Genomic DNA, 12,859 nt, shown 5'->3' with positions numbered 1-12,859 from the left:
ACCTCTCAAGAGATGACTCAAGGACGAAGTTGGTGTCGCTCTTGCGTCTAACGCCACAAGAAATCTTTCGTGCTCCACACGTCGCCTAGCGTTTGCTTGTATGGCAGCACGGGATGCTGCCGCATCTCCAATGCTCACATCTACAACTCAAGTGTCAAACTCAGCTGCGGTGGTAACCCTTCAGAAGGGTTATTCGAAAGAGGATCTGCTATCGGGTTTTAGGAAAGAGAAGGACAGATAGGAGGAGATGGAGAAAAAGGGATTGGAATACGGGTTCTATCCTCCAGGGCCAAGATGTGCACCTTCTGCTCTTCCAACTTGGTGTTCAAATTTGCGATTGCTTGCATCATCGTCTAGAACATCTCGTGCACACCCATGTCTTCCATCCTCGAAGGACTGCATGGTGCTCCTTGTTCCGAAGTTCTTTGTTCTCTCTCTTCATCAAAGCTCGCCTCACTGGGAATATGCACTTCCTTTCCAAAACGCAATAAAACCATCCACTATGCGTGTGGGAGACTTTCCGGGGCTTCCAAAGGCTAAAAACCAACCGTCCTTCTAGGGACAGGAGTCACACTGAAAGGGGTGGTCCTTTGGAGTCTAGAAACCAACCACGCAAGCGGAAAAAAAAAATCTTTCTTTTTTTATGGTTTTCCTGGTTGAATCTTCACACTTGAATAAGGCTCTGATACCAATGTAACATGCAGAAGCTCGATGGGTAGAATTGGTAACTTCAATGGACAAAATTCAGCAATCTTACGTGACGAAGATAACGCACAAGATAGAAAGACAAGTGCACAAATAGAGAGAGAGAGAGAGAGAGAGAGGAGGGAAAGGGGGGGGGGTCAGGGTCAGACACAGTATTGGATCCCAATACCCTCTGTAGGGCTCCCACCACGAATGGTGTATTTGCTTTATTAAGATGATGCAAATTTGTAAACAATATTATGGTTCTTGACCTTCCGCCTTCACCTTGGCGCAGAGTTGTCCCCTTGGTTGTCCTGGCCCTTGGAAGATTCTACCCTTTGTGAATGCTAAGATCAATGACTAAATTTCATGTCCATGTTTTATAGGCCCTCTAGGTGTTGGTCGATTTGCTCTAGAAGCACTCGGTTTGTTGATAATTCTCCACGACCTGTTCTGTTGCCTTTTTCAAGCACCTTGCTACTAGCCACAATCTAGCAGCCTTGCATTGTCATGGCCACCCCCTACCTATGCTGGCCGACTTGGCCCATAGCAGCATAGCCTCTCTACGCCTAGCCACCTTGCTGGCCGACAACAAGCCCTAGCCAATAATGGCTAGTGGGCTTGGTCATGGGCCTCTTGGCCCCCTTGGATGGCCTAAGGCCTACCTAGTCTCCTAGTCGAGGGATGTCGTTCCCTTCCTTGGTTAGCCCAATGGGATGCCCCCTTTGCCTTCATGCACTCTATATGCATCTACACAGACGCTTGGTATCTGGCTACAAGCCGAACACCCGGAACGCCTGACATCATTCTAGAGGGAGACTCACAGTACGGACTGGCATTGCTTCATGTGCAGGACAATGCACACCTAACCAAGACCATGTATGAGACTCGTACACTTGACCTTGGACGCTTAGAGTGGAGCCCTAGCTGACTCGTCCCGGGCTGGGGCTCACATGGGACGAGTTTCCACTCTAGGTCCTAAACCTGTTGTACAGATATCCACGTGGCATCCAAGTGTGGGGTGCACGTGACATTTGGCCTTTATTAAAAACGGCTACATCGAACTACCAGTAGAAAATTCCTGACTATAGAGTTGCCCTTGCAGAGTAACTGCCCTCATGGAGGAATCTCGAGCATAGAGATCCTCCAACTTGAACCAAACTTGATGTGCCCTGGCGAAAGTTTGCACAGCCAATGAGACCTCCTTCGTAATGGTCCGCACAAGCACCGAGTGCGCCTTCAAACCACAATCCTCCCAGTCTTATAAGTCCGCAAGGAATTCATCCTCCTGAACCTAGGTCCAACGCCTCGAGTTTTAAGGACACTCAAGCTTCTTCTCACTGCCCTGAACAATCTCCCATAAACCCTTATGAATAAACCAGACCTGCACATTTAGCTTCTAATGAGCATAGTTGGTTCCATCCAACTTGTCCTTGTTCATACAGGGGGGAGCCATATCCACAACAACAAAGTACGCCACCTCAAAAAGATGCAAATCTCAGCGCTCCACGTCTTCTCTCGAACACTTTCCAACGGAGCAAGGCATGAGGACCAATCAGTCCCCCTCTCAAATCTAAGAGAGAAAGAGGATGGACAGCAGCAAAACAATCCTCTAAAAATGCACCGGAAACACCCAACCTGAGAGGGAGGGGATTCGGGAAGCCAAGAAGGAGAGGTGTCACCATTTGGTCCCTTCACCACTCTTGACCAATGTTTCACACATTGAGCAGAGCCAAGGTGTGAATGGGGATTTTCCACAGAAGAAAAGCTAGGGGCATTTACTGGCAAAATTTGGCCTGAAAGATGCTTCCGAGCAAAAGCACCATGGGATTTTTGTCATTTAAAGTGACTTATAACGTTTATAAGTCAGTGCGTTCACACATCATTAAAACTGGGCTGGACTTATTATTTTGGGCATGTTTATGTGGACCAAAGGAGGCACCTAGAGCAAACTTGGCCAACAAGCTTGAGAAAAGCATAAAGTTGATATTTTTGGACAAGTTCAGCTATTTTGGGCAAAAAGGAAAAAGCCCAGCTATGAATAGAGCTGGTTGATTCTATTAAAGCAAGGCAGGGAGTTGTTTTTATCATCGTGCGCTTGCAGCTTATCTGGCCGACTACAACTCTCCTCTCTTGCAACGCTAGCCATACATCATCTCTCACATCTGGCCATACATCTGTCGTTTGCTGGTTGTTCAGATCTAGCCGTACATCTGCTGTTTGTTGGTCATACAAATCTGGCCATACAACAGTAAATCAATCTCTCTCTCTCTCTCTCTCTCTCTCTCTCTCTCTCTCTCTCTCTCTCTTCTGGCCTTGTTATGGGCAGATTTGGGGTTGTTTCTGGGACAGTTCTAGGGCTGATTTTGAGGCTCTCTTTTGGCACGGAGTTCAAGGCTGTTTTTGGCTCCGTACCGGGCTGTTTCATGGACTGTTTTATGAGCTGATTCATGGGACTGCTTTGAGACAGTTTTCGGATGGCTTTTGGTGCTATGTTTTCATCTTGGCACTGGATATATATCTGAGCAAGAGATTTGCTCATGCTTTGTTGGAAAATCCGGTGCTGTATGCACCCGCACCTTGGTTTATTGTAAAAGCTTCTCTCTCAATAAAGAAGTTCCTTCAGGGGGGGCTGGCCGTTCCGGCTCAATGCGGTGTTATTATATTGTTTATAGTTCTTCCGCTGTGTTTCATGCTCTGTGTCTAGTATTTGAAGTGTTGGTCTATTGCTCCGGGTCTCCTTTTAGTTACAAGAGGAACTATCGAGGCCGCTTGTCGGGCTGCACCACATGCATAGACCACCTCCAGAAGCTGTCCCTGCTGTAAAACAGCCCACACTCCTCGCAAAACTGCTGGAAATGCTTAGGAAAGCAAAACGCAGCACCTCCAACACAACACCTGTGCACCTAGCATGAGAAAACGCAAGGAGCAAGAGCATGGTAGGAAGAACTTAGAAAACACTGAGAGGAAGGAGGGTGGGCAGGAGAAAAAACTGGTTGCTCCAGAAAATGAAGCACTTCAATAAGAACGCATCACTCTAGAAAACGTAGGAGGAGAGAGAAGCAAGGAAAAACACAGATGGGAAGCCGGGACCTAGTCGTCTGATACCATGTTGGAGTATATACAGGTGGAAGCATAGACAAAAAAAAGAGAAGGAGAGACAAAGCGATTGTTGACAAGATCACCTTTTGATTAGCAAGAGGCTTACAATGGCAATAGCCGGCAAATAGGTGTTTACAATGTGCTTGGGATTGGATGCTAACAAGTGATGAGGGGAGGACTTTATATAAGAAGGCCTTGTAGCTCGCCAACTGCACATGAACTGCCCTGACAGCAGCCCACAACATAGTAGAAGGCCAAGTTCCCAAATCAATGAGATGCACAATATTCTCACACTTTCGCCAAGGGAGGCTAGCAAACCGCTTGGGCCAAGTTTTGTATGCAACTTTATGCTTGAAAGAACAAACGAGAGAATACATGACTTAAAAGGGGCATAATAAACTAACAAATGAGTCATTTTCAACAACTACCACAAGGGCACTGAAAATCCTAGACTTCAGGTAGTCATGTTTCAAACCAGACCTAAGAAAATGGATAAATGGCAAGTGCACAACCTATACTATAACGTCGGCCCTTAAGGACCAGCACACCTCCATCCACAAGTTACATAATGAGCTACTACAAACAGTAGCAATGCTCAAGCAAACACAGAAGCTGTTGAAAATACCAGACCATGAGTGGTCATGCCGCTAGGTATGACAACTTAAGAGACCCAGCTAATTAGAGTGCAAATAGAACATGGACACACAATGATTTTTGCCAAAACCCTTGTATTGTGTATATATACCTAGATGAATCCAGGAACATGCCCAAATTCACCTTTTAGGAATGTGCATGTTATATACTCATGGTAGTCAACCCACAAGACTATATAACTATCAACTCCATTATGCATAGTATGAACTAGATACTACAACATCCCCACTAACGTCATCAGTGCCCAATAGTGGGTGTAGAACTTTGTATCAAGATATGCTCTCACACACGCTCTCCACACACACACACACACATAAGCGCATATATTCACACACAGCCCTTCGTACTGAGTTTCTATCAAACCTCCAGAGATGCAAGGCAGACTCAGCCATAATGAAGCCTAGCACTAAGGGAAGTAGCAAATAGAAAGAATTAGTACATCGAATAAGTAGTTGATAGGGCAAATGCACCGCTAAAGATAGAAAGAATAAGCACAATATCAACTGGCCGCAACTCCGACGAAAACTTCACAATGTGAAATCTGCATGTCCGCTAATACCGCTAAATTATATACCTAGATGAATCCAGGAACATGCCCAAATTCACCTTTTAGGAACGTGCATGTTATATACTCATGGTAGTCAACCCACGAGACTATATAACTATCAACTCCATTATGCATAGTATGGACTAAATACTACGACATCCCCACTAACGTCATCACTGCCCAATAGTGGGTGTAGAACTCTGTATCAAGATATGCTCTCACACACGCACTCCACACACACACACACACACACATAAGAGCATATATTCACACAAAGCCCTTGTATTGTGGTACAACTCATGTTGGTTGATGTTACGCTAGCATAGTTTTAAGTCAAGAAAATGTCAATCCACGGGCCAGTAAATAGTAACATGGGTGCTGTAGCTAATTGTGATTACCACTATACACATACAGAGATTAACGCTAATCAAGACACACAATATACAAGACCTAGACCTAAACTGATGTATATTGCCAAAACATAATTATATGCAATGATTCTCACAGATCTACACTTGAACCTTAGTCATGCATGATAGTGCGACTAGCTAGCTACATGCATACAAGAGGTTACTGAGGTTGGTTCTGCAGTTCTCTGAGTGAGAATGCACTAATGCTCGTGAGAACTGCCTCATGCTGATCCACTTGTCGTGTCTACTGCCCTTGACCTTGTCTTTGGATGAGGGATATGACCCTTAACCTTCCCTTGTATAGTGGACGAGGGCTGGCCGGCTGTTAGGGTTGGCCAGTTGGCCATGCTGTGCCACCTGTCCATGAGTAGATACAATGTATCAAAAGTTGTCCACACTTGGCCCAGCCATGGTGCCTGGATGCCCATTGTCGGCTGCCCAAGATCTCTATCCATGAGTCTGTGAACCTTCCTCATAGGCAGCTGCAGTAGAAGACAATGTCCATGGGCATCCTGATTAAGGTATGCACCCGATATAAATGTACAACCAAGTAGGAGGAGGGCCCATAAGGTCCACGAGATAAAGCTACATGCCTTTTTGCTACCAAGATAGTGGACAGAACATTGCTATAGGACATCAATTGTGTTTTTCATTGAAACATTGTCCACAATAATGAAAACTTCACACAAAAAGTTGCTCCGGCATCAACTTCAACACACTTTTCCGACTTATAAAAATTGCTCTTTGATAGTAACTACTGCACAACACAATTTAATTGATGCTGGGTTTTTAAGTGGCACATATGTCCTAACTTCAAAGTTAGCATGATCGATTTCCTTTCTCATCATACAGGTTTATGATGCCATGAAACCTTCTTCATGCAGATGTACGTGGCATAACACTTGATATCAACGACAAGATTGGCCCCCCAATAGGTGGGCAAACGTACTGGTAAGCAGCAAGAAATGTAGTGGTTCTTTTTTTCTAAAAATTTGAAGATTTTTAGAAGGAATCTGGGACGGAATATGGCATGAGAGTAAGGCTAAGAGAAATCTGAGAGAGAGAGAGAGAGAGAACTGCTGTAATCCTTTCTGCCCCTTCCCTTGGCCTAGAAGGAACTGCGATTTCCCTTTGTACCTGTCACCCTCTCAGCAGCTAGGCCTAACGGGTCGCTTTCGAAAGAGTCCAGATAGTCCTGCATGTTCTTACCTAGCGAGGAGGCCTCCTTTTTGAACTTGGCCTTGTTGTCCGCCACATGTCGTCGCGTGGTTGAGGGTGGAAGAGGCAGTTCTCCCCTGCGATTCACCGCCGCCGCCGCCTCCTCCTGCTTGGGTTCGGCTTCAGCCTTCCGTTGGGGCCCGTCCTTGTGATCCCAGAGGTCCTCTGCAGCAACGGGCCTGTCGAAGCGGTGCGCGAGCCTGGCGAGCTGCTGCTGGGCGGTGACGCTCGGGGGTGGGAACGTGACGAGTTTCTCCCAGGGCTGCTGCAGCTCAGGGTGCGCGGCAAGCACCTCCGCGCGCTGCCTCATCTGGTACATCGCCTTCTCCCGCACTAGCCGCCTTTGTTCTGCTTCCTCGCGCCTCTTTACCTGCATGCGCTTCCATTGCCATTTCGTCACACCGCCCGGGAAGGTGCGCGGGCCTCCACCCATGTTTGAGACGCAGAGCTAGGTGCTGTTGAGGTAGCTCAAGTGGGTGAAAAGCTCCTAAAAGGTATGACTGGACAAATTAAAATCAGTTATTCTACTATTAGTTAACTGAGAGGTGGGAAATTAAGCCTTAGGATTCATAACTTTCACTTACAATATATAATTTCTTTTTTTAACAATAAGTATTTATTATTTATATTAACAAGGCGCTTTAAACTTTAACCACAACTATTCTATTCCCAATCTCTTGTTGGGAGGGTGGATCTAGTCCATCAGCTCAACAACAAGCATGCCATTCGCCGTGTTAAGGCCAGAAAAGTATACATTGGTTGCTTTTCCTTTTGGTACCACCTCCTGGTTTTAGGGTATTTGACCTTCCCATCTTTCCCTGTGTAGACCTGCCACGTATCATCAAAAGTTAGGGTACCCTAGTATGTGCTAATATCCCAACAGATAGGGCTTTCCTTTGAAGCAGTTTGTACCCAATAGGTATAGTCAACATACATACTCCTCCCCATAGAAAGGTTTGATATGAGCTTTCACCGGTTTCTACAATTCCCATATTAGACTCCATATGGCTCTTCATCCAAGTACTTAAGCACCACCTTACTTTTCAGATTTTATTGCAATATCTCACATTAATCTCGCTCTTGCTCATTTCCTCTTGAACTCCATTGAACCAAGCCCAATCATGCAGCCAACATGCCCCATTGTAAGCAGTAGAACTGCATCCCTTCTCAACCTCTTCTAACACAAAGTTTATAACCTGTAGATCTCTCAGATGTCTTCCAAATCCCCCCCTAATTTGATGCAACTCTTTCCAGGCCCCTTATGACCAATCCCAGAAGTCCCTCGATCTCCTTAGTTCTCTATTAGTTAACTTTCTAGCTATTCTTATATTAAGTTGGGCCAGAGGGGGGTTAAATCTGTGAGTCCATCAAATGCCCAGGCTGAAGAAGGAGTTTCTAGATGCCCTAGTACACCCGTCCCATTTTATCAAACCCATTACCTCTTTCCAATTCAGGCATAAAAACTTGCAGAAGGGGGAGTTCGCAATTTTCAAAGGAGCATAGGAAAGCGTCTTATTGTTCCAATCTAGCCCAATCCACTTGCCTTTAAGTTGGACCTCAGACTCTTCCACTACCTCTCTGAGCATCCTGGTCCAAAATCCCTCATGTTGAAGACATTTAGGCAGGCTAGTTACAACCCTAGCCTTAGCACGAGTAGGCAAATGTATAATCTCTAATCCTCCCAACTTTTTGGGCAAGCTTGCTTTATCCCACGCCAACCATGCAAAAGCCTTTCTGCCATCATTGTAGTTTCTCTAAATGAAATCTCTAATGGAGCCATAATCCTTTTCCAATGACACTTTCTAAATTCAACCACAGGATAGAGAAACATAATGTAGGCATTAAGGACTGTGTTAACAATGGCCATCCTATCATGAAACAGAGCTCTAATCCCTTCACATTTGTTGAGCTTGCCAAAGAACCTTTCAATTGCCCAATTGGTCAGCTCCTTGTTTGTCACTCCAACCCCAAAAGGCACTCCCATGTATCTAATGATTTGTCCCTTCTTAATAACTTCACACCCCCATCTTTCCATGTCAAACCTATCCTTCCTAAGTCAAACTGATGATCCTGGATTTGTGTATATTACATCTAGAGCCAGAGGCATCAGCAAATAGCTGAACTAGCTGCAATGCATTCCTTACATTCTCATTATCAGCTTTCAAAAACATCAAAGAATCATTAGCAAAGCATTGGATAATCAGTTGCTCTCCATTTTTAAACTTCGGCCCAATCACTATCCCTCTTCCTCTTGCTTCTTCTAAAGCCACTATCAAAGGGTGAGAGGCAACAGCAAAAAACAAAGGGGCCAAAGGACAACCCTATCTCACCGACCTTATGATCTCAAATCCCCCAACTAAGCTCCCATTTAATAACAGCTTAGATTGGCCTCCAGCAATAAGAGTATAAATACTTGTAATTATCCTGTTTCCAAAGCCCAATTTCTCCATAACTCTTGCTACAAAGGACAAATGAACTTTGTCAGAAGCTTTCTCTAAATCCAATTAAAAGATTACACAATTCTGGCCAGTTCTTTAAGCCTTTTCTTTGCCTATTATTGCTGAAAAGATATTATCATATATAGATCTCCCTTTAATAAACCCATGTTGTTAACTGGAGATCACCTTGCAGGGCTGGACTGATCCTCAGTGCAATAACCTTTGATAATATCTTGTAGATCACTATGAGCAGAGTGATAGGCCTCCAATGATTGAAGTTGTTTTGCAAGCAGGCTGTTTAGGAATTAACTTCACAATTCCTTTCTTAAAATCATTATCCCCATCGGCCTTATAACAAAGGCATTCTTGCATGTAGACCACACCCAATCCTTAAGAGAATCCGAGAAGGTAGTAAAGAATTCTACTGATAGTCCATCCCACCCGGGGGATTTCTCCTTCCCAAGTTTTCGCAGAGCCTCCCAACATTCATCAATTTCCACATCCCTCTCCATGGCTCTATAAGCTTCTACACCTTTATTGACCAAGTCTAGCAGTCTGTTTTCTACATGAAATCTCCTTTGGGACCCATCTTCCTTCAGACTTAAAGTGACACCCACAAATTCAACCCATTTTACAACAATCTAATTGATATCCCCTAGTTGTTGACCTCTCTAATCTCTAACTTGTCCTTGAAGTTCCTTGCTCCCTTTATCTTTTACTAACCCAAATAGATATCTAATTGGTTTCCTCATGATATTAAAAGAGATATACATGTCCCTCTTTTCTCTTTCGTCGTTAGCTAGCTTATTATCTTCACTCCTCAAATGCACGTGGCACTCCACATATTGATCAATCTCTACCTTGGACAAACCTCTAGTATGCCTCTTCTTTTGTAAGAATTCCAACAAACCTCCCCATACCTTCCTCTCATGTCTCTTCTGTTGGGCCCTTAGCTTACCCACCCTTTTAATGATACCTTACATTTCATTAGCAAATTTCCCAACAGTCTCTTGGCACTTGTGCATTTTTCTTCTCATAGCATGAGTTAAACAAGCTTCCAACTTCTTACAAATTGCGGATAAAAGCTAAGTATTATCATTATTCCAACATTTTTCATTTTTAGATTTAAAATCTGCACCTTTTATCTATCTACATCTTCTTTTCATCATGAATCCTCTACCCCCCCAACCATCAAAGAGAAAATTCAGTCACTCAAAAATCGGATTCTAGTTGACAAGGAGTTGAGAATAGATCTAGAGGATAGGTTATCCTGCTAGAACATGCATAGACATGCTAGTAATGGAGACTCTGATGGTGACAAAATTCGAAGAATCATGCAAGCTACTCTTAGAGCTTAATTAGGAGTCTAGGAAAGTGTTATATGCACATTATTTGTGCATATACTAGGAGGCTAACCCACATTAGGCTTGTGAGCATGGGAGCATGGGAACAAGCTCTAGTGGAGCATGGACTAACCTTAAGGGTTAAGGTTAGGGTCATGCATCCAAGGGTCACACATGGGAAATGGAGAATCAAGAGTCACTTGAGGGCCCTCCTATATAATAGGGACATGGGGCACACTCAAAGGAGGCTTGAGGGCTTGAGGCTTGGTTATGTTATGTTCTCTTGTGTAGAGGATCATAACTACTCACCTACCATTTCACACTATAGCTACATGCTATTGGATTGGAGTTATACCTCTTGATGGTATGGGACATCAAGGTAGAGGTATGATATATTTCATTTATAATTCATGTGTGCATCCCTTGGGCTCGGGGGTGGTTGGGTGGACGAGTTTATGCCTTATTTATGCATGTTTATGCATAACAATTATCTAGAGAGATCTTAGGGTTTTAACAGAAAGAGAAAAAAATTAGCCGCAAAGCTTTTACCTTTAAAAATTTTGATGGTAAGAAGGATGCTCCCACAATACTTGCTTGGCTTAGTCAACTTGATGATTACTTTTTGAGGGAGAAATTATAAAATCAAGTGTACTACCAATCGTGTGGTGGACAATGCAACATTATGTTGGAACGTGACTAGAACCAAAAAGCACAAACCCAAATCTTAGAAGAGATTTCAGAATCTCATTAGAAAGATTTCTTACCCTCACAATATAAGGCTAGGGCTAGACAAAAATGGTCCATTTTTAGACAGTTTGACAAAGAAAATATATCCCCTTATGTGGATAGATTCTGGCATAATTGTTACAAATATAGGTAATTAAGAAATTTTGCACCAAGGATTAAAGAAGGAAGTTTAAAGCTGGTTTGAAACCCATAATTTGATTAGAAGTAAACATGCTTCGACCACACTCTCTTAGCTTGGCTAGTTCCTTAGCCTTGAATTGTGAAAAGAAGATTGGCATTCCAAAGAAAGAAACCTCAAACCATGACATTAAAGTTCTTGAAGTCTAAAACCTTTCAAAAATCATTTGATAAATCCCTCAATGGTAATAACATAGGTATTGATACCAAGGCTAATTATTCTCAACAAGCTAATAAAGATTATTCAAGGGAGTATTTAGGTACAACGAGATTAGACATAGTGCATCGAATTGTCCATTGAAAGTCAAAGAATATTTTACTTGGGATAAATATGATCAATGACGACGAAGAAGAATACTCCTACTACGATGAATATTCCGACTCTTGGGTAACATACACATTTGGATTGACTATTTTTACAAATAAATTGTATTCAAGAGTTATTGGTAAATTTCAAGGAGAGTTTTTATGCATCAAAGTAGAACTTCTTAGAGGAACTTCCATCTTGAACTCTGCTTTAGGAATTTTCACTACATATTAGTCTTATGGTATGGGACACAAAGATTAATCATGTGTGAAGGATCTCGATGCGTATTTATCTCTAGATTTATGTGGAATAATTTATGGTGGTATGGGACACTACAATTTATTACACATAAAATTCCTTGATAGAGTGTCTATCTATCATAATTAGAGAAGATACTAGAATTTCTATTTTGTAAAACCTTGATCTCCTTTGCTCGAATAAGCAAACATGCAATTGAGGTCACTTGCTTATCCAGGCAAGAGGGATGTTACATAATGTCCACTGTTTAGCTACACAAGAATGCCCAGATGCTAGTGCGCCATGCTAATGAATTGGTATCGTGGGTGACCCCGCATTAAATAAGTAAACATGCAACTGATGTCACTTGCTTATCCAGGCAAAAGGGATGTTACATAATGTCCACTGGTTAGCTACACAAGAATGCCCAGATGCTAGTGTGCCATGCTAGTGAATTGCTCGAATAAGTAAACATGCAATTGAGATCACTTGCTTATCCAGGCAGCTTATCCAGGCAAGAGGGATGTTACATAATGTCCACTGTTTAGCTACACAAGAATGCCCAAATGCTAGTACGCCATGCTAGTGAATTGGTATCGTAGGTGACCCCACATTAAACACTAGTTACCTAGTGTTATTTGTATAGCTTGAGACCCTGCATTTAATGTGGGTGACCCCGCATTAAATACTAGTTACCTAGTGTTATTTGTATAGCTTGAGACCATGCGTGATGGGTGTATATTGTTGAAGTGTAACAAGTAGTGCCATACTTGATGGATGTGTATTGTCAAAGTAAAATAAGTGGACTATGGTAGACAACTGCACACAATCGAAGTGTAACAAGTGGTTTATGCAAATGACATGCCATGCTAGATGATGTGTGTATAGTGATATGCTCATCGAAGTGTAACAAGTGGTAAGACATGCCATGCTATATAATGTGTAAAATGATACTCTCATTGAAGTGTGACAAGTGGTGAGTGTATGTTGTTGTT

At 43.0% G+C, this 12,859-nt stretch overlaps 1 protein-coding gene across 1 annotated transcript; it reads right to left on the bottom strand.

The window, feature by feature from the left end:
* Positions 1–6,103: 6,103 nt before the first annotated feature.
* Positions 6,104–7,105, bottom strand: LOC147618728 (putative DEAD-box ATP-dependent RNA helicase 33). The gene has a single exon (XM_086774468.1). It carries the CDS (start codon positions 7,046–7,048, stop codon positions 6,506–6,508), a length of 543 nt encoding a protein of 180 aa, XP_086630594.1. The 5' UTR covers positions 7,049–7,105; the 3' UTR covers positions 6,104–6,505.
* Between the last annotated feature and the right edge of the window lie 5,754 nt (positions 7,106–12,859).

Source organism: Cibotium barometz, chromosome 34 (assembly GCF_041138505.1).
Source record: "Cibotium barometz isolate CiBa-2024 chromosome 34, ASM4113850v1, whole genome shotgun sequence".
In the NCBI taxonomy this organism is placed as follows: Eukaryota; Viridiplantae; Streptophyta; class Polypodiopsida; order Cyatheales; family Cibotiaceae; genus Cibotium; species Cibotium barometz.
This window is presented reverse-complemented; position numbering and strand designations above follow the sequence as displayed.